Source organism: Cryptomeria japonica, chromosome 2 (assembly GCF_030272615.1).
Source record: "Cryptomeria japonica chromosome 2, Sugi_1.0, whole genome shotgun sequence".
Lineage (NCBI taxonomy): Eukaryota > Viridiplantae > Streptophyta > Pinopsida > Cupressales > Cupressaceae > Cryptomeria > Cryptomeria japonica.
The window spans coordinates 94,252,934-94,280,702 of NC_081406.1; the positions used below are offsets into that span (position 1 = coordinate 94,252,934).

At 37.4% G+C, this 27,769-nt stretch overlaps 1 protein-coding gene across 2 annotated transcripts in view; it reads right to left on the minus strand.

The window, feature by feature from the left end:
- Positions 1 to 1,758: 1,758 nt before the first annotated feature.
- The window catches only part of LOC131028219 (crossover junction endonuclease MUS81), a 60,699-nt gene continuing 34,688 nt past the window's right edge, over positions 1,759 to 27,769 (minus strand). For both annotated transcript variants that reach the window (XM_059216090.1, XM_057958467.2), the window contains 4 exons: positions 4,314 to 4,393; positions 3,968 to 4,205; positions 3,785 to 3,871; positions 1,759 to 2,224 (listed from right to left, as the gene is read on the minus strand). In XM_059216090.1, coding sequence (XP_059072073.1) covers positions 2,102 to 2,224; positions 3,785 to 3,871; positions 3,968 to 4,205; positions 4,314 to 4,393 — 528 coding nt within the window. In that variant the 3' untranslated portion in view covers positions 1,759 to 2,101. The remainder of the gene's footprint in view (positions 2,225 to 3,784; positions 3,872 to 3,967; positions 4,206 to 4,313; positions 4,394 to 27,769) is intronic.

Here is a 27,769-nt window from a genome sequence, read left to right on the forward strand (position 1 = left end):
AGAGAGAGGTCTAGATCTTGGTGGAGATCTACAAACGCGTAATATTTGAAATTTCATCATTCATACTCATAGTTTCAAACTTTCAACTCTAAAATGTATAATACCAAGATTTCTTCAATGCTAATTATGTTGTTATATGGAGCCTAATCAGACTTGGAGGTTAAATTTTCCCTACTTCCATCAGCGCAGTTTCCCCCTATATTTTTCGACGGAGGTTTGGGGGCAGCACCCCCAATTTGGGGTCAAGGGGCAGCCACTTATACTTCAATGTTATATTTCATATGTATATTCAGATGAAGAGAATGAAACTGACCTGAAAAAACAAAAATTGATAATTTTTTGACATGTTTGGGCCTCTTTTTTTAGTCTAGCCGAGTTTTTTAAAGAAACTCGTTGAGTTTTTGCTGCGAGTTAAAGTCATAAAAACTCACAGAGCTCAAAAACTCATATTAATATAGACTGCAATATGTATGACAATCATACTTAATTTCATATATATTCATAATACACGAGAAGTTAGTATACTTATAGCCTGAATCATGTTATTACTGTCAGTATTTAAGATGGGATTGAGTTGTTTCCACAAGGAGCAATCTAAATCCCGCCAATAGGATGATTCCAAAGATAGGGTAGGGATCAACGTCCCGTAAACCTTGAGGGCATAGTCCTGAGATAGGGTAAGGGCTTGGATCTGTAAACTTTGAGGGAGCCTACTAAGTTTGGTATCTAAGTGCTTGGCAACACAGTCATCTCCTCCTTCCTTAAAACTGGAGTAGTAACAAGGATTGAACTTTGCATTAAGAATTATGGATGATACAATTAATTATCTAATAATAGAATTAATTGCCTAGTATGGTGGATTGACAATCTATTCATCATTAATTGATAAATTATTTAAAACTATGGAATATCACAGATTTGATTTATGTTAAGGAAAAAGCTAAAAATAGAGTTGTCTCTTAATCAATTTAGTTTAAGTCATAAGTATACTGAAATAAAGTAATTACTGTTATAACAGGCCTTAACATAGTAGGGGACATTACAAAGTAGCTCCTAATATAACGAAGTGTCGAGGATCAAGCTTAAGAAAATCCTGATCCAATACAAAAAGTCGTGACCTATTTGGTTTGTTGAAAAATTTGACAAGTGATCTCATATCTTTTTAAGATTTACCATCTCTCCAGCCTGCTCTGTACATTCCATCATTTTTTTGACTCTGGGATAAGGGATTATGATGCAAAGTGACAAAGTTGAGAAAGAAATCCCACTCTTGAAAATTAGGGTGGTAACCATGGAAAGCCAGGATCCCAAAGAACTTAAATTTCACTCACTTTGTAATAGCTTGGCCTCTTAAGCATCAATTGTAGTATCCTAGTTTTTACATGTATTAGCTGATGTGATATTGTGAGAAAATATTTAACACTTACATACATAGATTGGCCCAATAGAAAGTAAAGTCTGAAGTTCAAAATTGTTAAATCAAGATGTTGATTGCTTTTTCAATCTATGCAGCATCAGAATACCATGGCAAGGTTAATGTTATGAAAAAAAAAAGTGAAATCAATATTCTATAAAACAAAATGAGTATAGATTTTTACATGGAACTCTTACAATATTGGAAAAAACTCACAATGCACTATCAAATCGTAGAAATGGAAATATCAATGTAAAGCCACAAACTAGGAGTACACCAAATAAAAACTATTCTGTGATTCATCTTACAAATGAGTGGATCATAATTTTGCAAGTGGAATCATTAACAAAATGAACCGATGAAAGGTTAGAGAATGGATAGAAGCCAAAGACCTTTGGATACAAAGAAAAGACTTGAACATACTTTTGCAAATGGAATAATTAGCAAAATGAACAGATGTAAGGGCAAAGAATGGACAGAAGTCAAAGCCCTTTGGATACAAACAGCCACTTTCCTTGTAGAAGCATATATATAGGCGTCTAGCAGATATAATCATATATCCACTAATTCCCTTGCAATTTAACTGTTACTTTTGCTCAATAGATACAACCCGGTTCATGATGATTTTCAATTATGTCAGTAAAATTCATCTCATTGTTATATAACAGTCAGAAATAAATAAAACAGTTATGTTCCTTCACCCCAAATGAATTTGTAGATGTTCTTACTAATTATTCCACCAATTATCTTGCTCTGGTTATGTATGGGAATTTCTTTTAACAGTTTTTCTTGAGCATCATGATTCCCCTCCTGTTACCAAACAAAAAGAGAAAACATGAGAACTGAAACTTCATAAGAATATCAATTTTTTCTTTAAACATTATGAAGAGTTCCCAAGGTTCTAATAAACAATATCATTTTCCCAAACTTCAGATCCTTACCACTTAATTCAAAATTGCAAGTACCTTACCCAAATCCATCAGGCAGTGGCAAAACTTGCGCAGAAGGAAAGACAATTTAAGAGAAACAATGAAAACCTTGTGTAACTTTAAGATGTTTGGTCTCTCAGTAACAACAAAATTGTTGAAATACACACTCCAAATTGTGGTCAGGAAAACTGCTAATGTACAAGAAAAACTTTTTAGGAAATACTATTATTTGCATTAATAGGAAGTGGATTCGGTAAAAAGCATAGAAAACTGAAAATTTATCATAATCATCTTATAAAATAAAATACAAAACTCCCTAAAGAAGGCTTTAAGAATGGATCAACACCTCTTCAACAAGACACGACCAAATGGCAATACATATAATTCATGCTTGAATAACTAAAAAATTCCTAAGATAATCAATGTAGCTCCATATTATTATCAAATCATTTAATCCATTTTCTAGCGCTAGTATTTCTAAAGAAAGAAGCAAAATCTGAGGGTGAAAAACAACACAGGACAGGGAAAATGTTGCTGAATATGGAAGAACAAGCCTGGAGGAGGAAATCATTGATAAGAAGACAAAGGCATCAGAAGAAAACAGGAAAAATGATGTTGAAGATGGAAAAACAATTTTGCAGCAGGAAAACATAGATAAGAAGACAAAGGCAGCAGAAAGAAGATGGTGCAAGGAACACAAAATTAGGAAGTTGCCCCATGCAAAAGAATGATAATAATAAATACTAATGCTAACTTTACCTCAGACCTCCATAGATTAGACATGATAAATGGCAAAGACTAGAGATGGTATGGAATGTGATACAACATGCAGCAAAGGAAATAACCTAAAAAATATTTTTAAGACATGCAGTTCAAGGGGTTGAGTGTTAAGATCTCAATTAATAGTAAGAAATCAAATCCTCTTCACCGCTAGGGAATATTGATTATATTATCAATTGTTGTAGACTAAAAACTGCAAGGTTGCAACTTGCAACTAAACAGGATGGCCATATGAAGATCGTCAATGCTGAAGCGACTAACCAAGCATAGAAATTATATGAGATAATTGATGTTGGAGTCATTTTAGAGTCTAGACTATCTATCATATGTACAAGTTTTTTATTAACTGACTCATTTTAAATCACGAGATAATTGATGTTACTAATTTGCAGTGCAAATGATTCAAAAATGGCTTCTGACCTGTGCAACTAAGTGTTTGGACCGTGCTTTTTGATTAGATTTGTATATTGGTTGGTAATTGATTATGTTGGAACAAGACAGGCAAAGTAGTGAAAGTAGTAATGCTTTCATAGATAGGTGATCTGGATTCTGGTTTACGATAGAGCATCCAAAATTTTGACCTTCTTCACTTCTTGAAGTTTAATGATTAGCATTTCTTAGGAGGAAAAGTAATTAAAAAATGTAAGAATCAAAAACGCACAAGACGAGAATACGCTTGAGCAAGAGAAAGCACTGAAGGATAGCGATCCAACACTGCGAGTGCAACATCCTCTGTAACTTGTGGCACCTACATCAAAATATTTCGACATTATATTTTATTCTGGAGTATACATAGTTGAAAACAGAACATAACCTTAATTTCCAATTTCCAAGAAATCAATACCTGCATTAACTGTACACCAAATACATCACTAACAGTTTCCTTGTCAAGGTCACGACACTTGGTGACAAATTCATCATAAGTCATACAAGGCTTATCCATTTCATTTCCAGTCACCCGACCTGCTATATTATAGTAATCCTCTATAGACAGCGTCAGATAGCCATACTTTCTTACTGTGTCTGCTAAATCCCGTGTTCTCTGAACATCAAATCCTTCAAGTATCTCTGTGGTGAAAGCCCTGCATATATATACATTTATGTAACATTAAAAAAAGGCGCAGATTACCAACCACATATAATTTAGATCTTGAGCAAGTCATTATGTCACTAAATGAAACATGACATACGCAGATTTAATGCTCTCTGATGCATCTGTCAGGTTTGCATCTCCCTCAATCAGATAAATCAATCTTTGGAGTCCACACCTCTGTAGAAAAGCATTTTAATTAAATTAACAATATATGCATGTAACAAATGCAATTTTGCATTTCATGTCCATCTATTCTTATTTTCCTGTTTCATTGAAAGTGCAAACTAAAAGAAGAAAACAGAAATTTAGAATGATTCTGGTAAAAAAGCACGAGTATTTTTACCAAAAGCATTATAAATATAATTCATATGGATTGTAGAAATATGATATATTACATATGTGAAGAAAAAAGAAGCAATGTGCACTTGAAAATGGGTGTATCTACAAATCCCATGAAGTTTTACATTAGCACAATATGACAGTCTGTAAGAAAATAATTCAACAAACAAAAGTGCACCTAATGATCATCCAGTCCAATAATTAATCAAGAATAAAGTGTGCTATTTACCCAGAAAGAAGAGAAATGTTCATATGGCTCACAACTTAAATGCCCCTATATTCTCTTATCCTCCTGTGCCAAAGACTAAAGGACATCTTAGACGTTGTTCTCTGTTTAGTTCATTCCTTTCTACAGTGAGCTAATAATCACCAACATACGTCCAGTAATAAAAAACGAACCAATTAGTCTCATGTGCATTTCCCCCAACAAAAGTACCCAGCTCTTGGTTTGAAAAAAGTTTGATGTTCATCATTTTGAGAAAATTATCGGTTATTACACCACAGTAGGCATGCAACATTCATCTCTTTCATTGGCTTAAAACTATACCCAAGAAAGTAATTTCAAAAAAAAATATATATATATATATTAATATGGCGATTTCCTCAACCTCTAGAAGCAGTTACTGAACTTTAATTTAGAAAACGGTAACCCTGGAAACCAAGTTGCAAAAAAAATTCAGAAAGTGGGGACATGGGGGAGAGGCAGCTTGCAACAACTGAAATTTTTCAGTTAACCTCAGAGGAGAAGCAAGCATTGAAAATTATAGAAAAAATATTTCTAAACTAAAGCAAGGAAAGAATTACACATTGAAGAATCATTACATCAGCATGAAACAAGCATACCACATTCTCTCTTATAGAATCCCAGTCTGCATCAAGAAATTTTTGCCTACGTTTACGATTGGCCCATGTCATGTCCCCCATCTTTTGTTAATGCTGTCAAGTTTCAACATGATCATTTCATAGTCCTCTGTCTTATCTCACCCAAATTTTGCGTATGTGCTCTTCATCTTCTTTTCCCTTGTGTCTTTCTTAGGCTTCCAAAGTCCCTATGTGTTGGCATGTGCCAATTCTTCAAGTGTCTATCAATCGTTGAAGTTTGGAGATCCTCATTCTAACATGGCTTCCCACCTGTTGTGACCATTTCACACATCGCCCCATGCAAATGGGGGCCCCCTTCTTTTTGCTCGTTTTGTCTGTTCTTTTTCTCTGCTTTTTAGGGTTTTGGTAGTTTGTCAGTTGTTTGGATTTAGGGTCAAGCCTTAGGGTTTCTATTTTGTCGTTTTCGGGCCAAAGTCCAGTCAATCTTGAGAGTTTTTCAAGCTTCCTTTCGTAGGATGCAATTTTGAATAAAGTGAATTTGCCAGAGTCTAAGTGAGTTGGTCTATTTTCAATTGGAATTTTGAATGAAGAGTCTAAATTTGTCTAAGTGTGAATGATGAAATTGCGAATTTTGTCCAATTGAGTGATTTTGACCAAATTTTGAAAATTTTGATATTTGATCCCGGGCATTGGAAAGGTCTTGTTTTTGCCTTGTGAAGTGATTGTAATCCCGAAATCATGATATTTTGGCCTGTAGGAGCAAAATCGCTCCTGTCCCTCAGTGAAGGACCGGAGCTCGTTTTCAAAAATCTTACTGTCCCTGCAGGATCAAGATGATCTTTCAAGTGGAAGTGACAAAGGGAGGGATGATCTTTCCGTTGAATATAACTTGAAGAATTTCACAAGCATGGAAATGTGCCAGGAGCAAAAATCGCTCCTGTCCCTCAATGAAGGACCGAAGCTCAAAATCAAACATTGCCTTGTCCTTGCAGGATTTGAACAACTTGACGATTTGAAGATATCAAAGGAGATATGTTTTATCAATTGAATATAACTTGAAGTGCCTTCGTGAAGGAAAACGGACCAAAAATGCAAAGTTCGCTCCTGTCCCTCAGTCAGGGACCAGGGCGAAATTCAGTGTAGCTCCCGTCCCTCTCCCAGGGACCAGAGCGAAATTCCTCATAGTGCAAAATTTGGGTGAAGATTGAGCAAGTTTTGAGTTTGAAGCAAGAAAGGAGGGTGAAATGAACCCGTTGAATACAAATTGAAGATTACAAGACGTCAATAGGAGACTCAAATTGGCCTAGGCGCTCCTGTCCCTCAGTCAGGGACCAGAGCGATTTTTGCCTTAGGTCAATTTCTTGCCAAGTTAGAATGAATTCCAAGCCATGGATGAATGAAGGGATGCACAACAAGATCGTTGAAGATAAATTTTGAGGTTGGCAAAGTGTAATTAAGCTTGCACATGAAATTCGCTCCTGTCCCTCAACCAGGGACCAGGGCGAAATGATGATTATCTTGCCTTTCGCTCAAAGTATAAACCACTCCAAGTCAGGATACATGAAGGCAAGGACGTTTTGAAGCGTCTCAACGAAGAACAAAGTTACAAGGACCGCTAAAATTGAAAGAATTGCACCAAATGCCCAAATTCGCTCCTGTCCCTCAGTCAGGGACCAGAGCGAAATTTCTATGAAGGCTTGGGTTTTGAAGGTTTATCAAGTTTCAAGGGTCTAAGAGGGATCAAAGGACCTCATTCTACATGGTGAAAGTGATTGCAAGTTGATACAAACAAGGTTGAGCCCAGGATGCCCAAATTCGCTCCTGTCCCTCAGTCAGGGACCAGGGCGATATTTACCATATTGGCCAAATCCTTCAAAAATCACGCCAAGTCAAGATTGTACAAGGTTGCACAGGGTCTAAGGTGTCTTAAGAAGGTGATATGCAAAGAAATCAAACGTCAAAAGGTGATCAATTGAGCCAAGGAGACAAGATCGCTCCTGTCCCTCAGTAAGGGACCAGGGCGATTTTCACAAGATCGTTCATCTTCCTTCAAAATCATGACAAGGCAAGGATACACAAGATCAAGGATATCGTTTGGAAAGCAATGAACAAGAAACAAAGGTTACAAAACGACAAATTTAGGCTAAGATACAAGGTTCGCTCCTGTCCCTCACCAAGGGACCAGGGCGATAATCCTCCAAGCATCAAAGTGCCTTGTTAACGACAAGTAGAACAAGCATAGAACGAAAGGATAACGTTGTTTCTTCCTCATGATGAAATTTGGTGATCATAGAAGCTAGGATCAAGGAGAAAACACCAAGATCGCTCCTGTCCCTCAGCCAGGGACCAGGGCGATGATGGTCACAAGAGACATTCAGTTACGAAACCAAGTTAATCAAGTTCGAAATTCCTTACAAATATGCCAGTTTCAACGTGAAGATGATGGTTTTGAACGTCGAAAGCACAAGAATCAAGGCCAAAATGAAGTTCGCTCCTGTCCCTCAGTCAGGGACCAGAGCGATGGGGTTTGTATCTTTCCCTTCTCCTAATTTTTGGCGCTAAAACAATTTTTTAAATTTTATTAAATGCTAGAAAAAAATCGATAAATCAAATTGGTAGCATTTAAAAAATTGCGCTTGGATAATTAATTAATTAATTTTGCCTATTTTAAAAAAAATCGAATTAATTAATTGCAAAGGCATTAAATGAATTAATTATTATTTTAAATAAAATCAAATTGGAGCGCTTGGATTTAAATATTTTATAAAAGTCGGCCCTTGTTATTTATTTAAAAATCATTTTAATTTCTTTATTTTGGCAAAGTCGGCCTAGAGGTAAATGAGAGGTGAGCACTTATAAAAGGAGGGTGAAAATTTTCATTTTCACATTATCATTTTATCATTTTTCATATGCAATTTTGGAGAAGTGCGATTTGTATTTACAAGGAGCGAATTTCCATTCCAAGGAAGGCGCAAACATCATCAAGGAAGTGCGAACTTGAAGTTAAAGTAAGGCGAACTTGCCAAAGACATTAAAGATCACATCAAAGACCCCAAGGGTGGCGAATTGATAAGGAAGACGTTCATTTGAAGAGAGATCACGTTGAAGTCACCAAATTTCGAGTTTTGCCTAGACGATTTTCTTCATTTTTGCATTTTAGAGTTAAACTCTCAAGTGAGGTATGGCGAGGATCCCTTGAATTTTGAATTTTGATCGTCATTGCTTCAAATTTTGAATCTTGAAATTTTTTGAATTCCAGTAGCTCAATCGTTTTTAGGAAATGATAACTCAAAGACTTATCATGAAGTTTCCTAATCTTTAATCTAATCTATGTTATGCATTGCAATATCTAGTTACTTATTATGAAATGTTGTGTAGGTATGGCGACTCCGAAGGCAGGAGCATCCACCAGTCGTCCAGCTCTCATGAAGGAAGATCAAAAGACCGAAGAAGTGGAGACCAAGATCGTGTCTAAATGGAGCAACATTGGAGATACCAACTTGGGCAACTTCAGCACGAAGAAGTCTCGAGAGGTCCCCTACATTGGTAAGCCATCACCTGTCGCCCGGAGAATAATTGAAAGTGGCATCATTAAGGCGGCCGGCTTCCCTCCAGCAGTTCAGTGCCATGAGTTGATGATCGAGTGTGCTCGTCATTATGATCCTCAGTCCAGAACGATCGTGTCCAAGGAAGGAAACACTTTAGCTTATCTTTCAGAGGAAGCTATAAGTGAGGCTTTCCATCTTCCAGAGCACAGGGATATGATATACAAGAGCATCGAAGGAGCCAGGTCCATGTACGAAGATGATCCAGATGCTTGCCTAAGCATCATCAACAAGAACTGGTTACTCAAGAGTCGTCCTCGCCTGAGCAAGATCCCGAACACACCACATAGGATTGATTTCCAGGAGGAGTACAGAGATTTGATTACAATGCTCAACCGAGTCACAGGAGCCCCTCAAGCCTTTTACTTTGAAAGGTGGACGTTCTACTTTATCCAGGTGATAGTTCAGGGAAAAGGAACAATTCATTGGGCTAGGATGGTTAGCCATTGCTTGGACGTACAGTTGAGGAGACTAAAAGCTACCAAGTCCTTCCACATGAGTTCATACGTCATATATGCTTTGATTAGGAGCTTTGAGTATGCAGGACTACCTCACAGAGGAGTGATTGGAAGAGGACCCGGCGAGGTCAGAGTTTGTGATTCCTATGTCCACTTGCATCATCCGCCAGGAAGCAACTACAAGTTAGTTAATGATACCTTCACGATGAACATCACGAGGACGTTGCAAGGTGGGATTCACAACAGATTATCACAGGATGCACAGGAACTAGTAAAGAGGTACGGTGCTTGGTTTATCCAATTTCCGAAGTTTACTTATATCAGAGTTCATGGATGTCCTTCACCTCCATACATGTTGCCGAGATATCCGACAGACAGAATAGTGTTACTTGAGGTAACAAGACAGTTGGCAGCTTATGCGAAGGCATTCAGACACAGACATGGAAATGGAGTTCCTGTACCTATCATCTTAGGCAATTCAGTTGAGGTATGTCCTAATGCTTTAGCCATGGATGACGCAGAGAAGGAGTTAGCTTTGTATTCTTTTTCATCCTTTGCCTTGAGAGAAAGCTTTGATCCACATGGATATATAGAGGAGACAATCGGTAGGAAGTTTAAGCATGAATTTCAGATAGAAGATTTTATGATGAATCTCTTAGACGATCTTGAAGTAAAAAGAAAGATGCATTCTAGATTGCCTTTGGATTTCATCAAGAAATGCAAGATTTACAGAGTGGCCGACCAAGCTCAGGACAGTGGCAAACATCTCCAGTCATCCTATGACCGAGAAAGCAAATCAGTAAGGTTAGATTGGAATGAGCCCAAGGTCGTGGATCTAGATGTTTTGATGGCTCCAGTCTTGTCTTGTACTCGCAGATGGGTTGATGTGCAGCATCAGAAGTTGAGAGAGCAAGGCATAGCTATGACTTTCACTTTGGAAGAGAAACCAGCCGAAGGTGGAGCTAGTGTAAACGAAGGTAATCCTAATCCCAGAAATACAAATGAAGGCAACCTTCGAAGTGCAAGTGAAGGCGATCTCCATCCAAGAGGCTCGAAGAGGAAAGAGAGACCTGAAAAGAGAGAATCTTCCAAGAAGAAGCAAGGGGCCAACCGAGATCGTTCATCCGGCACATCTTCTCGACCTAAGAAGAGGACACTTGAAGTGGAAGATTCTATGGAGTCAATGGTACAGAATGATAAAGAAGGACAGGCAACAGGTGGATCTCTTCAAGACAATGAGTTGCATGAAGATGGGGAAGATAATGAAGTAACATCTCCTCCCAGAGAAGAAGAATTGCCCAAGGAAATACAGGTTAAAGAGACAAGATCTGCCATCCCAGATTGGTTGAAGGAAAGATTAACTAAGGTGATCGTGATTGAGGACGAAGACAATGTAATTGACTTGGAGAGCCTTGTCGGACATTCCCAGGAAGTGACAGAAAAGAGGAAGGCTACCAAGATGTCCAAGATGATTAGAGATGAAACTGGATCCAGAAAGTTGCAGATAGCTACACCGGCAGTGGACAAGTATGAAGGTGAGATCTTAGCAGAGGAATATGATATAGAAACATTTGAGCTAGGTCCATCCACAGCCGAGCAGACACTTGATGATGCCACCGATTCATTTGAGGCCTTGAAAGACAAACTTAGGGAAGAAATGGAGAAGAATAGGAAGCTTGAGAGAGAGGTTGGTGCATGGAGAACATATTTCAGCCATCTCAATCAACCTTTAGGACGTCAGGATCCAGCAAGATCACCCATACAGGCACTTCCCCTTCAATCAATTGGTGAGGCAGAGAGATTCAGGAGTATGGTCCAGCGTATGAGTACTTGGATGGACAAATCTCATACAGTTGCCGTAGAATTTGCAACAAGGATGATGAAGACTATTCATAGGGCTATCCAGGTTCTTGAGATTATCCACAACTTGATGATAACAGTAGCTGCTTTTGCTCATACCAAAGAGGTTATCATTCCTGTTTTGAGAGTAATCAGACAAACATCGAGGAAGGTCTTAGCACAAGAAAAGATCATGGATGGAGGACCTCATAGTTTGCTTCAATGGTCAACCTTACTCCAGATGAAGGAAGTTCTCTTTGAGGACATCAGTACTAGATGTAGCCATGTTGAGGAGGTGATCAACCCGATCCAGGACAGAGTATTTGAGGTACCACGTACCATTCTTGGCAGGAGGATCGAAGTTGAGACAGATGTGGATTTGCAGGAATTGGAAGATAGAATCAAGGTCATCTTTTGCAAGGACGCCAATATCACAGATGAGCAACAGGACCAGATGTTTGCTACCATGCTCCTGATTGAAAAGACTAAGGAACTTGAACTTACATGGGATGCAGCTCTTCTAGATGCATTTGATCAGGTCATCCACTTGGAAGAAAGAATGAAGAATCTTCCCGAGATTCCAATTGCTGAGATCGAAGGAATCGTGTCAAGATTCATTGCATATGCTAAAAAAGAGAATTGGAAAGGGAATAAGATTCTAGATGAGAGGTTGTTATAGATGACATGGCACCTTAGTTGTCATTGGTTTATGTCTCCTAGATTTTCGTGCCAAATTTAATAATTGGCTATGCATTTAATGTTGTGCAATAAAAGGGGAACTTTTGTAACAAACCCTAATTAGGGTTTAGGTGTCATGATCTTGACCGTTGATCTGCTTTTTGATCTGGACCATTCATTGTAATTGAGGATGCTATTTATACCCTCATTTCATTTCATTTTCATAATAATCAGATGTAAGAAGAAGATTAGATTATTGATGTATTAGAGAGATTAGAGTTTAGAAGCAATTTACTCTTGTAGCAAGATTGAGCTTTGAAGAAAGAATTCAAACAATTGTTGTACATGATGACTTTGAAATCAATGAAATATTGAAGTTATGGTGTTTTGTTGCAATTTTCTTGGTTATCTTCATGGTTGTTCAATTTTCTTGAATCATTCTCAATCAAAGTAGTGTGTTAATTCGAAGGACAAAGTGTTGGACTTGATCTTTGGTAGGATTCGCTTTCCAAACCACTAGCTTCTTGCTAATTGTAGGAACGCCTTGCGTGGTCAACTGGAGAATACTTGAATCACTTAACCTTCAATCATTGTTGTATCTTAGATATGTACCTTCGTGGTAGTGTCTTTGATCTTTGATGTATTGAAAAATCATTTGTTACCTTAGAAGATCGCATCAATTTCAATTGAGTTGTTATTTTATGGCAAAATTGAAGTTGGTAGAATCTTGCCAAGTCTTGTCCACATTGAGTCATTCTTAGGGTTAGACTAGATTAGATCTCTTGCAAACCCTATCCTTTTGTTATTTTTTGAAAAGCTTCTTTAGTTTAGCAAAATCTTCGGTAACGTAAGGCCCCTTGAGGACACAGCAAATCACAACGACCACTGGTGCTTATCCACACGTAGAGACCCTACCAAAAAGAACATTGGAGTCATCCTAACTGATCCTTTTTGCGAATCTTCAGCAGTTAGCGACTTTATTCAAGAGAGGATAAGATGCCTTTGGGTATTTTATTCTGTGTATGATTGTGTACAAAATACACGTCAACACCACCTCAATCAGATTTCCCTAAGTCCCTTTTGTGCCAAATTATTGAACTTGCCTCTCTCGTCATGCCTTTATTTCCCTTCCATCAGAGTGTTTGAGTTTCCTGTCCCCAAGTACACTTTTTATATCAAACCTTCCAAAAGCTTCTTTCATCTCATCAAAGTCAAACTTCTCCTCATCCACCTACCTTATGTATGAATCCCTTGTCATCCCCAACCCCCAAAGTCCAAAATTCATGCCTTCCCATATTGTTTGTCCCACCTATCACCAACACTTCAAAGCACCTTTTCACATTGTCCATCACACCAACCACCAACATGTCAAATCACCTTCAAGGCTTGGTTTCAGTATAATGGCTTTCAAAAATAGAATTCATTTGCCAAAAACATTATTTTATACAAGGGACATGGATCTACACATACTTCCCACCACAGAAGTTGAGTATTTATATCCTTAGCCGCCATTCATTATGAAGGTCAGTACAGTTCTATGCAAGGGAGCTTGATTTTTGTGTGCAATCCAAAGGAAAACAGAACCCAAAATGCATGGGTGTTTCCATTTGCCTACCTCTCTATTTTTTGTGGATCTTAATGCCCATTTTGATCTTCATGCAAGAGGTATGAAGGATTCGAAGCTTGAACAAAGAGGAGATCTATGAAAATATTCAAAATGAAAAAACCTCAATAGAATTTATTGTGAGCATGCATGTTCAAGCATTTAGATTTGTGGATAAAAACCTGCAAATTTGTAGGAGGTTGAAGGAAAAAAAACTTTCTTTGACCAAAAAAACAATCTCACTCAAAAGTCGCGTTGTAACTTTCAAGGTTGCAACTGTCAACAAGGTCAAGCCTGACCAAAGTGCGAAAGGTTGTGAATAGAATCCATGTACCATTAGAGTTGTTGCAGCAGCATTTGTAATTTTAACACAATCATGTGAATGTAAGAATAGTCAAGACAGAAGATTATAGCAAACAAGGAAAAAGCATCTAACACAGGAGAAAGCCTAGATGTTTGGATGGAGAGAAATTTCAATATGATATTGGACACGTTGGCACAAAAGCTGCACAGAATGGATGATAAATTGACTGTACCCAAACCATAGAATGGTGAAGGCAACTCTTCCAAAGCTAATAACCATAATGTCACTCCCACCAAAACTCAAAAGAATGTCCTTATCTCACCTACAAGACCATTCCAACATACCTTCACTCATAGGGAGGAAGAGACTCCTAAAACTATAGCCCAAAATTATATCGTTGGTGATGTTACAACTTCCTACACTAAGTACCAAACCCTTCCAAAAGAAATCCGATCCAAAATGACCCTTAACAATATTACAAATTTGAAAAAGTCCGGTAAGAACCCTAGAAATGAACCTAAATAACAAACTCCACAAGGAAACACATAGCATGCCTTAGGGAAGATAAGGCTATCCACCTGTGATGGATCTAGCAAATGCATTGCTCGTGCATGGATGCAAAAATTAGACACATTTCTTACTCTCAAGCCTATGACAAAGGATGAGGTTATTAAATTTGCATCCTTGCATCTAAAGGGCACTACACACAAATGGCAGTACCACGGACTGATCACTCAAGGTCATCGCTCCATCAATTCAGACAAGGATTTTTGTAGTTACTATTTGAAAGGTTTGATCAAAACGATCCTGAGTTACATTTCAAAGAATTAGCTTGGCTCAAACAACCTAGCTTTGTGGAGAACTATGTGACCGAATTCCAAAAGCTATTTATAATGGTGCCCAATGTCACAAAAAAAGAAGGTTAATCGTGCTTTCCACAGAGGGACTAACAGAGTCTCTCAAAAGCTTGGTCAATGCCTTTAAAATATCTTCCCTATAGGGAGCAATCAAGAGGGCCCTAGCACTCAAAAACTCTATGCCAAGGCACATGTTTCAAAAGAACACTTTCTTTCCCAAGAAGCCTTTCCATAAGAAGAGACATTGATCAAAGAATTACCCATCAAGACAAGACTTTGAAGCAAAAAACGAGCCAAGGAACAAGTTGAGATTCACTTGTGAGGAGCCTTGATAACTTGGACATATGTGTCTTGGAAAAGACATGTACACTAAATTGAAGTAGTCTAAAGATGTGTCCAACACTGAGGAACTTGAGCTACCCAATGAAATAGAGGAAAAAAATTTAAGGAATGAAAAAGAAGACAATTCCAACAAAGGAGGAAACTTGAGAGGCACCTTTGCTAAGCTCTCTAGCACCCCCAAGAATCCATTTTGAATTCATGGGGTTTCAAAAGGATGAGTTAATTTAATCATTGATAAAGGTGTTGCACATAATTTCATAGATGGTGGTCTAGTGGCAAGGTGAAGATTGTAGATGGAAGACTTTGAGGGCTTCAATGTAATGGTTACCGAAAACTTCTCTATCTAATGCACTAAGAAGCTCTCTCAACTAAATCTTACTCTAGGAGATTACAACATGAAAGAAGATTTCTACATGATCAGCATAGGAGACACTAACATGTCTCTAAGTGTTAAATGGCTGCACTCATTGTGGGAGATTACACCAAACTTTGGAAACATAGGATTCAAGTTCCAATTTGAAGGAAAGCAAGTAATACTTATGGAATGACAAATGTGTTGCCAAGAATTGTATCACCACAAAGGATGGAGAGTATTCCAATAATATAGAGGTAAATTGTCAAGCAACTAACTCTCTCAAAGGCAAAAGGGCATGCTGCGAGGAGGTGCAGCATATCTTGCATAAACACAAAGTTTTCAACAACATCCCCCTTGCGATACCACTTAACAAAGGTTTTGTGTTATTAGATTAGAGTTAGGCACTAAGCCCTTCATTACCACCCCTAAGTGCCATCCCCAAAAGGCATTAAGAGGAGATTGAGAAGGTAATACAACTATTAAACATGGGGCATGTTCAGCCAAACTTGAGTCCTTTTGCCTCCTCCGTAGTCCTTGTGAGGAAGAAAGATGGCACAATGAGAATGTCAATCGACTACAAAGCTCTTAATAAGAAGACCATCAAAAATTGTTATCCAATTCCCAATATCAACGAACTAATAAATGAACTTCATGGAGCGGTCTATTTCTTTATATTATACCTCAAGTTGAGCTACCATCAAATGAGAGTCCACAAGGAAGACCTTCACAAGACAACCATTTGGTGCCACTATAGGCACTATGAGTTTCTGGTCATGCCATTTGGATATACAAATGCCCCTACAAACTTCTAGTCGTGCATGAACCAAGTGTCCATCAAACAACTAAGAAAGTTAGTTCTTGTTTTCCTTGATAACATCCTCATTTACAACAAAACATGGAAAGAGCACTTAAAGCAACTTGATGAGATGTTAGAAGTTTTGGGGCCACAATCTCCATTTGCAAAAGAGTTTAAATGTGAATTTGTCATGACAAAAATGTTATACCTAGGACACATCATCAACATAAAGGAAGTGGAGGTAGACATGGAAAAGATTAAAAACATTTTGGATTGGCCTCCCCTATAGACTTTAACACGACTGTGAGGATTAATCAGCCGTTGTAGCTAATATCAAAGGTTGTTAAGGGATTTTCTCAACTAATTGATGTAACAAAGAAATGAGGTTTCACAAGGAGTGAGGAGGCATGACAAGCTTTTCTAAAATGAAAAGAGGTAGATGCCTGATACTAGGTATTCCTAATTTTTCCCTTCTTTTTCTCTTAGAATGTGTTGTAATGTCCTTTTTGGGGATCCTCTTGCAGTGCAATTGGCACTGACCTCTTGGGTGTGTGTCAGCTTGACCAGTGGGGTTGTTTGATGTTACCTACGAGCTCAAATGGTTTAGAGGACTAGTTTGAAGCTTTAAAATGTTATTTTCGACCCTCAGTGCATTCTCCAAGATTCTTGGAGAGAGTTTCTATTTTTATTAAGTCACTCAATCAAGTCCGATTATCATCTTTCATCATTGGTATCACTCCTACGCAGCCAATTTTCAATTCCAATGCAATTTGATCATTCTCACTAATTGAACTAAGCTATATTAATTAATTGCACTAAGCTTGCCATTTTAATTAAAATGGCTGAAAACCTCAATATTATAACTCGTTAGAAAGAGAATGGAAACTTTTAAATGTTGAAATGTTGTAAATTGACTTGCAGTCCAAAAATGTTTTAAAAATAAAATAAATCACTTTTTTTTGAGTTATAAAGCTTATCAAATTAATAAAGTGATTTTAGAATAAAGTTACTCGAAAGTTCCCAAAAAAGCTTATGAAAAGGGAGTTTGAGAGCTCAATTCACATAATACAAATTATGTAGATTATGTTATTTCTCTCTAGTGAAACCCTTGTGGGTTTGTGAGATTGAACCTGGTTCATCATAGCCTTCCACAAGACGGAAACCCTCTCAAAGAAGATTAATCACAATGGTGAAATATCTTCCCTAGTTAATACAGTGTAGCTCATTAAAAGTTACAAATTGGTGTTAAAAAGGTTTGTAGGATTTGGACCAATGAATTACCTATTCAAGTTCTATAAGTTTGCCAATTTGTTTATAAGGGATTAAATAATATTCTATTTGTGAAGTGTGTGCCAATGAGTCTAGATAGCAATTTTGTGTGTGTAGTGTGTGGTTATGGAAGAACAGAAATAAATTAAAAAATGAATTATTATTGTACATCTTCAAACTCAGTCGAAGGGCCGATTTAAATTTATTGGAGGCTTTGGAAGCCTTTCCAAACATTAGCGCAGCCTTCCATAGCTTTTAAAAGAGCAATTGCAACATTGTATTACCAGCCATAGCACTATAGAGTTCAAACTTTGTTTGGAAAAAAAAACGAAAGCATGACATGGTACCTTTTAAAATTAAAATCTGGTCAAGTGGAAGGGTCCAAAAGAGATTGTTGAATCCTACATAGCATAGGAGTCTTCCAAAAAGCTGCTGCACATTGAAGAAGGGAGTCACAACAATCCAAAGGTGAGTAAAAGAGGGCCGTACATGTTGTAGGAGAGATAAGGAGATGCTGTAATATTTATTTAATACATCAGCAGGGAATTAAAGTCTGAAAATTGAATGTTGACCAGTCAAGAGCAGGCTTGCAAGTTGCTCAAGCATGTTAAGCTGCTCAAGAACGTCAAGCAGGTCAGCCATTTAGAATAAAAATAGTGATGTTCTTGAGGTCTAATGACTATATTTTTGTAACAGGAGTATATATGTAACGAAGGAAAATTTCATATGCATTATATTATGCAATGCTTTGTATATCTGGAGCTGTTACCAATATGTGAATATAGGGAGTTAATTTTCTGTTAAAAATGCCATATTCTCTCAAACAAGTTGAAATAAAAATCAGGACAGCAGACATACAAATTGTTTGACGGAATGCCTAACATCAATATTGCTAAATGTTGCAAAATTTTGTTTTTGAAAAAACATGGGTTGAACTGCGGTATTTATTACATGGGATTCATATGGAGGAGTAGGACTTGCGCTTATGCAAAACAAGCACCCAATTGCATTTGAAAGCAGAAACTCAAGGAAGCACAAAAAACAATTCTCAATCTATGATAGGGAGATGCTTGTCAATATGCACACACTGACTAAGTTCAAGCAATACTTGATTGGTAGAACATTTATGGTCAAAAAATATAACACCCTGTTGTGACCTTTTCACACATCGCCCCATTGCTAACAGGGACCCCCTCTTTTCCAGCTTCTTGCGTTGTTAGGTTAGGGTTTTGGCTGCTTAGTGGGCAATTTTGCGTTTCCTGTGCCCAAGTCTCGGAGTTTTGATCATGCCTAGTGCCGTCTAGGGTTTTTGAAGTTACAGGGTCAAGTTGCAAAAGTTGATATTTTAATGATCCTAAGTTTTGCTAAGTGTAAACCTCTTTTGAACGTTAACGTGTTTTTAAACACGCGCATCAAGTTATTTTAAAGTGCCAAGATATTCACAGACCTTTTGGAGTTGTTTTCTCGCTCCTAAGGTAATATTTAAGTTGGTTTCGCACTTTATTCCAATATTTTCCTAGCATTTCGCTCATATTTTTGGAAAATTAGTCTAAGTCCAGTTAAATTGAAAGTCGCTGAGTGATTTTGAGTGGTTAAAATGATAAAATCCTAAGGGAAACTCATATTCCAAGGGTAAAGGGTCAAAATCCATGCTAGAGGTGTTTTTCCCCTCACATTCCAGACTACCCAACCCATTCCCCCACTCAAAATCCATACTACACATGGGTTTCCCCTGGAATCCATACTGGCCACTAATTTCCCCCACTGTTTATCCATACTGCCAGCGATTTTCCCCTGGAGGTGCTAAAATTTGGCTAAGTGTCAGGATTTATCCAGACTGCCATCGATTTTCCACCAGGAGTGCGGACTGGAGTGCGGACTAGAATGCAAGGATAATTCCATGCCTAGGTCGATTTTCCACCAGGATTTTTTTGACAACTAAGGATTTTTGTCTGGATTTTTATCCAGACTGAGGTCGATTTTCCCCTAAGCTTTTTTGTAAGGATTTTTGTCCGGATTTTTGTCCAGACTGAGGTCGAATTTCCACTAGGGAGGTATTTTTCCAAGTTAAGTGAGTTTTGAGTGTGGATTTTTGTCCAAACACATCGAATTTCCCCTAGGTGGTGATTTTTGCAAAATGAGTGCATTTTTGTCTGGATTTTTGTCCAAACTCACATCGAATTTCCCCTGAGAAGGTTTTTGTGTGCATTTTGATGAAATTGAGCATGGATTTTATCCAAGCATGGGTCGAATTTCGCCTATGGGGCAAATTTTGACACTTGAGTGATTTTTGAAGGGATTTGTCAATCCCAACCTATAGCGATTTTCCCCTGGCGGCTTTATTTTGGATTTAAATTGTAATATTTTAATAAATAAGCCCCATTTTGATTGCTTTTAAATAATTATTAACGATTATTTAAAATTTAAAAGCAAATTTAATAACTTGCAAAAATTATTAAATGTTTGAACCTTCTAGAAGCAAGTTAGGGTTTCACCAAGCAAGTATTTATACAAGTGTTTTATCCCACATTGCTTTGTGTGGTGAAAGTGAAAGATGAAAGCAAGTATATGAGAGGAACTTCAGCAATATTTTATTATTATTTCTGCCAGGTGTCTCCATGAAAGCAATTTTTCTCCAAGTTGGGCGAATTTTTAGCAAGGCGTTTTTGTGAAGTGTGGGATTGAGGATTTATTTTCCTCCATTTTTTCCAGCTTGCTGATCTATTCCTCTTGGCTGCCACTAAAGACCAGTTTCAGATTTTCGATTGTGCTAAGTTTGGCGATTTTTTCCAAATTTAGCATTTTTTGGTGAAAGTTGGCAATTTCATGATTGGAGACTTGGGGCAATTTTTCCTCCACCATTTGTGCTTGTTGTTCAGACCTTCATTGCTGCAGATTGCTGCCAATAACAACATTTTTCAAATTTCTGAAAATTTCGATTTTTTGCTGAGGCAAATTTTTGTGTTTGGGGTATCCAACCCCGACTTGGGCGATTTTTCCAAATTGTTGCCATCCTTCATTGCTGCAGATCAAGGCTGCCATCGGCATCAATTTTCAGATTTTAAAATTCAGCGCCAGACTTGGGAAAACATCGATTTTGCTTGGGAGGTGTTTTGGTGCCATATTTTGATGATTTTCATGCATGTTTGGTGGCTGCCATCACTTCCAGCTTGCTGATTCGCTTCAGAGCTGAGGTTTGCTTCAGATTTTGACCTCCATTAATGGCTGCCATTAATTTTCAGACTTAAGTTTTTATTGCCCAGCCAATTCCAACTTAAACATTTAGCATTTGGAGGTGTTTTATGGAGTTTTCTGTGCACTTTTTAGACCATTTTATCGCTGTTGCAGGTCTGAAACTCCATTGTTAGGCGGTTGTCCTCAGAAATTTTCATTTCCAGCCACCTAACCAATTTTGGCGAATTTGCTTGAGGCTATTTCCTTAGAAATTTTTCATCATTTTCAGGGATTTAAACCACTTTGCAAGGTGCTGGTAAGTCTAAAGTATCCAATTTTCAGACTTGTCCTCAGAAAACTAATTTTTACCAGCCATACTTACATTCCAGAAAATGATTGTTTTCATCAATAAAACTGATTTTTATCAATTTTATGCACATTTTGAAGATTACAACATGTTTTAAAGGTTTGATTTTCAGGTTGTCTTCAGAATTTTGATCTCCATTGTTGACTGCGAAAGGTGTCTTCAAACATTCATTGTGTGAAAACACAACCTTTCACACCTCTCCTAAGTCATCACTTATCCGGTATACTCCTTTGCATTTTTGCTTGCATATTTTCTAAGCATAAGGAGGTATAAATGAATTTTATGGAAGGCTTCCATGCCTTAGTGTTGTCACACATTGAACGTAATTGCTAAAACTTGTTGATTTTCCCAGGTTTTATTGGATGTATTTTAATGTATATATCTGATTCAATCTGATACTTGCATTCTTGGAATTCTATATATTCTCAAATTGAATAACATTATACTATATATATTCCTTTGGAGAGGCATGTCCTTGAACGGACATGTCTCTCCTTTAATTATAATAATTTAATCAATATTATAATGTTTCATCAATCAAAAATTAATTTAGAATAATATAATAGATTAATATTGAATATTAAATTTTATATGATTAATAATAATATAATAATATAACATAATAATATATTATTATTAATCAACATATATTATATGTATTCTAAATGATCATTCGACTCAAGCTACAAACATTAACACTCCCTCTTAGCTAGGGAGGATGATCAGACAAAATGTGTAGTGATCTCCCATGTCAACACTTATGGCCCTCACCATAGATACACAAAACACTCCCTCTTAGCTAGGGAAGATAAAATCAATGCAAATGCATTAAGTCTAGATTAATTATGGAATAGAAAAAATATTATCTCACTATGATATCAGGAAGTATGGTATAAACAAGAATATCAAGGCACATGATATTCACCCTAACTCAAAAATATCATCTCATGATATTGGGAGTATTTGCATCAACCATATGATGCTCATCACAGGGGACCATAGTCTCAAGGTGTGAATTTGCCTCCGTCGGCGATTCTATTTACAAGCTCTTGCGTGGATTGCCTCTGTCGGCAATTCCATCCATAAACTCTTGTGTGGATTGCCTCAGTCGGCGATTCTATCCATGAGCTCTCACGTGGATTGCCTCAGTCAGCGATTCTATCCATGAGCTCTCACATGGATTGCCTCAGTCGGCGATTCTATCCATGATCTCTCACGTGGATTGCCTCAGTCGGCGATTCTATCCACAAGCTCTTACGTGGATTGCCTCAATCGTTTGCTGTCAATGCTAACGGCCAATAGTTATTGGTATGTTAGCCTTGACAACCGATAACTATCGGTGTAGACTAACACACTGATAACTATCAGTGACTAACATAACACTACCCGATATGCAACCCGATCTAATGCAATCTGATCTAATGCAATCCAATAATATATATTAATCGGAGTTATCATTATGTTAGATCGATATTCATCTAGATACAAGATTCATTAGATAGATGAACATGAGAAAGATGCATAGTATGATTTAATCAATAGTTTGGTCATATGCAAATATAGAATGACTATCAAGGATGATTCAATTGCTTGATGGTTTTATCATAGTTATCAATATGATAAATGATTGAATGAGAGACTTCATTTATCTCTCATTCAATCATTTATCTTACCGAAGCTATTATGCATTAACACTCCCTCTTAGCTAGGTAAGATGAATGTAGACAATATATTCAAGCATCATAATTTAATAGATAGTGATCATTTTAGTCATTCATGAGAATCATACCATCTAATCATTTGGTATGTAGTATCACCTAAACATGTGATCCTGAAGTTCATCACATCAATCTTGCGATTGATAGGATATCACCTAAGCATGTGATATCAGTATTGCCTAGACGCAATACTTAAGGATAATCATATGAGAAAGCTTAATTTCTCACCTTATCCTAGTTGTGATAAGTGCACTAACATTTTATATCACCTAAATACATGATATGAAGTATCACCTAGACACATGATACAAATTTCCATCATGTCAATCTTGTGATGACAAGATATCACCTAAGCACGTGATATCAGTATTGCCTAAACACGCAATACTTAAGGATAGTCATATGAGAAAGATTTAAATTCTCATCTTATCCAAGTTGTGGTATGTGCATTAACATTTCATATGAATGTTTTACCACAACACAATCATGGCTTCATCCATGATTCACCAGAGATCCACCATGATAACTGGTTTGGACATTATAAGATTGTCACCTTATAATGTCTCCATACAAGTGTTCATTATCTTGAGAGATCGTCACCTCTTAGATATGAACCCAAGGGATAAAATCCAAAAATGTCCTGTCAAGACAAAGAAGTTTACACATTAAACATGCAAATACAAATTGCAAAGAAAATTACCTTTCTATCATACCTAAACCTTTTCTGAAGTGATCAAACTTCACTTTGAAAGAGGTTTTTGGTCAGAATATCTACAGTTTGATCTCCAAGGGAAAACCCCCCTACTCGAGGGAGAAGCACCCAGCATAAAATGTCTTCTTTATATATCAAATATGTCTAGCAATAATGCAAGATACGGGCCCAATATATGTTGCTTCACTCCTTGAAGCAAATTTCACAAGAGCAAATCTAATTGGCCTTCTCCAGAGGCTCGATCTGCTCTAACTAACATATAAACTGCTCTTCACATAAATTGAATGGATCAGAGAATGAATTTGCATCTTCTATATATATGAGGGAGGCACCCTTTCACAAGGGGTCGGTTCTCAATGACACCATTTGTCTCTTCACAAGGGTGACCACTACAACATCAACACTCCCTCTTAGCTAGGGAGGAATCCTTGTTAATAATATAGTCATGAAATGACATCCACCATGGCTACTCCTTGAGAGTGGAACACGATTCATCACGGTACTCAACATGATGATATCCATAATGGCTACTCCCATGTATGAGAATGCATATGAAGTATGAACACAAGTGCCCATCACAGAGTTGCTCAACGTGATGTTTTCATCTCATCATGACGTTCACCATGACTACTCCCAAAGGGTGGAACAAGGGCCTTCACCTCAAACTTCTCCCTCACAGAGAAGAGTGTATTAACAAGGGCTTGCTCCTCAAACTTATCTCTCACAGAGAAGAATGCATTAAGCATATTTTCATGATAGTGTGGCTCCCTCTGATATCAACCTTCTGACCTCCTTGACTAAAGTTGCTTCTGATGAAATGTTAGACTCCCTCTGAATCTGATATCAACCATCTGACCTCCTTGTCTAAGGTTACTTCTGATGAAATATTAGACTCCCTCTGAATCTAATATCAACCATCTAACCTCCTTGTCTAAGGTTACTTCTGATGAAATATTAGACTCCCTCTGAATCTGATATCAACCATCTGACCTCCTTGTCTAAGGTTGCTTCTGATGAAATGTTAGACTCCCTTTGAATCTGATATCAACCATCTGACCTCCTTGTCTAAGGTTGCTTCTGATGAAATGTTAGACTCCCTCTGAATCTGGTCTCAATCATCAATTCATTTATAAGCATCGATTTATTTCTCCCTTTAATTCAATTTTATTGTGCTTTCGTCCTGAAGGTATGTCAGAGAGAGATTACAAATAGCTCATAAACTAAATTATCTCGAACATAAATACCAATGATAGAAGCATACAAGATTTTACTAGCCAATATTATAGCATAAATTACAAACTCAATAATTCATGTGCCTTAATAAAACATGGAATACTTATCTTAAGTTTAAAACATTTCCTTTCATAAGGTGAGCCCATATAAGAAATATCACGCATGAATCATCTCTCATCATAATTCCCTTTGAATGATGTAGAACATTTTCATAATTTTTATCAACACTTTCATTATGATCTGCCACACACAGTCGTTAATAACTTTTGCAATTTACCAATTTTATCCAATCTTTTCGGTGAGATGTTAGAAAATCTAATTACAAACATTTCCTCCAAGTTACAGCCAGATCCAACGGTTAAAATTGAAGTTATCACTGCTAACCCTCGGTAGGGTTTCAAGTGACCTGCACCAAAGTCGTCATAGCTTGCACAAAATTGAATCAAATTTGATGAGATAAACATATTTGAAAACTAGAAACACAGATCTTTCCATCCATATATTATAGTCCTCATTTTGAGGCCAACCAAGGGCCGTGCAATGATATATTTCAGACTGAAAATTCTAAAAAAACTGAATTCTCCAACCCTCTCCAACCTCCAGATTAAACTTCACAGGCCTGAGCTCTGATACCATGTTGATTTTCCCAGGTTTTATTGGGATGTATTTTAATGTATATATCTAATTCAATCTGATACTTGCATTCTTGGAATTCTATATATTCTCAAATTGAATAACATTATACTATATATATTCCTTTGGAGAGGCATGTCCTTGAACGGACATGTCTCTCCTTTAATTATAATAATTTAATCAATATTATAATGTTTCATCAATCAATTATTAATTTAGAATAATATAATAGATTAATATTGAATATTAAATTTTATATGATTAATAATAATATAATAATATAACATAATAATATATTATTATTAATCAACATATATTATGTGTATTCTAAATGATCATTCGACTCAAGCTACAAACATTAACAAAACTTACCAAGTGTATGGATTATTTTCCTGACTCCATGCTCTAAATTGACTAAATCTTTAGAAGGTCAGGAATTTTATTACAAGTATTATTTATTTTCCTAAGTCTAACTTCGAGCTTCGTACAGGTGCGATGTCAAAGTCAGGATACAAGGAAAGGAAAGAGCTGTTGAAGACGCTGGAGACTGGATTTTATCCAGAGTTTAAGATTTCATCCAGATGAAAGGAGATCATAGATACAAATATGCATTTCCTGGACTTCGACCAAATGCAACGTTGGATGTTCGGAGTCAAAGATCAAGTTCCTTCCCCAGCATATGCGAATATTATGAAGAGTGGCATTTTCCATGCCGCTGGGTTTCCACAATCCATACAGTGCAGTGAGTTGATCCTAGAGTGTGCACGATGTTACGATCCGCTCACAAGAATGATTAAGAGTCCTAAAGGCGTTGTCATCGCCTACCTTGCTGAGGATGCCATTGCAAAGATGTTCGGAATTCCATGTGGAACAGACATGAAGGATGTGACCAAGGAGGATTATGCAGATAGATACACAAAGAAGATGGGTGTATGCAAGAGTTTAATTAATAAAGAATGGATGATTGAGCCTAGGTCTCATCATTCCAAGGCTCCCAAGACACTTATGTGCATAGATTTTAAGGAGGAATATAGTGATTTGATATTCCTACTCAATAGAGTGATGGGAATGCCACAGGGAGCAATATTTCATGGATGGATGTTCTACCTCATCCAGGATTGTCTTAGAGGAACACTAGTGAATTGGTCAAAGATCATAAGTGACAATCTGGATTTCCAGCTGAGGAATGTAGAGTGGTCCAAGTCATTCGCCATGACTTCTTACCTAGTGTACCTGCTTGCACGATTTGTTTCATATAGAGGATTAATATGCAAAGGTGAAGTCGGGAATGGGCAAGGACAATTTAAGAGTTATGAATGCTACCCCCAGCTGAGCATGCACAGAATTGAAGACTACAAAAGAGTGAATGATGCATTCACTATGTACATCACACGGATGCTGCAGGGCGGAATCCACAAAAGATTGTCCAAGGAGGCAATAGAGTTAATAGAAAAATATGCATCATGGTATATACAATTCCCCACTTTCACATACCTCAGGATTAATGGGTTTCAATCCGAACCCTACAGACTTCCTAGGTATCCTACCGACAGAATGATATTGTTGGAAGTGGTAAGACAGCTTCTAGAGTTCGATGTCATCCAGAGAGAGAAGCACAAGACAGGAATGACATTCCCTATTTCAGTTGGGAAGACGTCAAAGGTTTGCCAATCCGCCATAGTTGCCAGCACTGCAGGTGAGGAGCTTGCATTCTACAAATTTGCTACATACAAGAAAAGAGAAAGATTTGATTCAGACAAGAAGGTCGGAAGGATCAAGGGAGAGAAGTTCACTCATAAGATTGACATAGAAGATTATTGGGCTAACATGATGGACGAACAAGCAGTGAAGAGAAGAATGTGGTCCAGAATGTCAGTAGATTTCATGAGGAAGTGTGGACTTTTCCTCATTCCTGATCAGGTATTAGATGATAGAGATCATACACATCCACAATATGAGAATGAAATGAGGAAGGCAATTCTACTGCCAAATTGGTCAAAGTCTGAAGAGATTGACCTGAATATATTGATGAGAGAGGTTTTGAATTTCTCCAGCCTATGGGTAGATATAAAGATGAATAAGTTAGCTGACATGGGTATTCCCTTCACTTATGAAAGGATGAAGCCAGAAGAGTCTACTTCCGAGGATAATCAGAGGACTGTCAGTGATGTCAGGATTCATGCTGACGAGGAGAGTCAAGCTCCCAAGAGAAGGAAGAACACGCCAGGAGAAGTCAAGGCTAGAGGGAAGAAGATTGAGGATGTGAAGAGGAAACAGAAGACTATCATTCCTCCACTTATCATTCCTTCACCCCCTCCCAGTGTCTCATCAGTCGAATTGATTGAAGTAACAAAACAGAATAAGGAGACTCAGCAGTGTTCCAACACAGTGATACTACCTGAGAATACTCAGGAATTTCATGCCACAACGACATCTGCACCTCTTGATG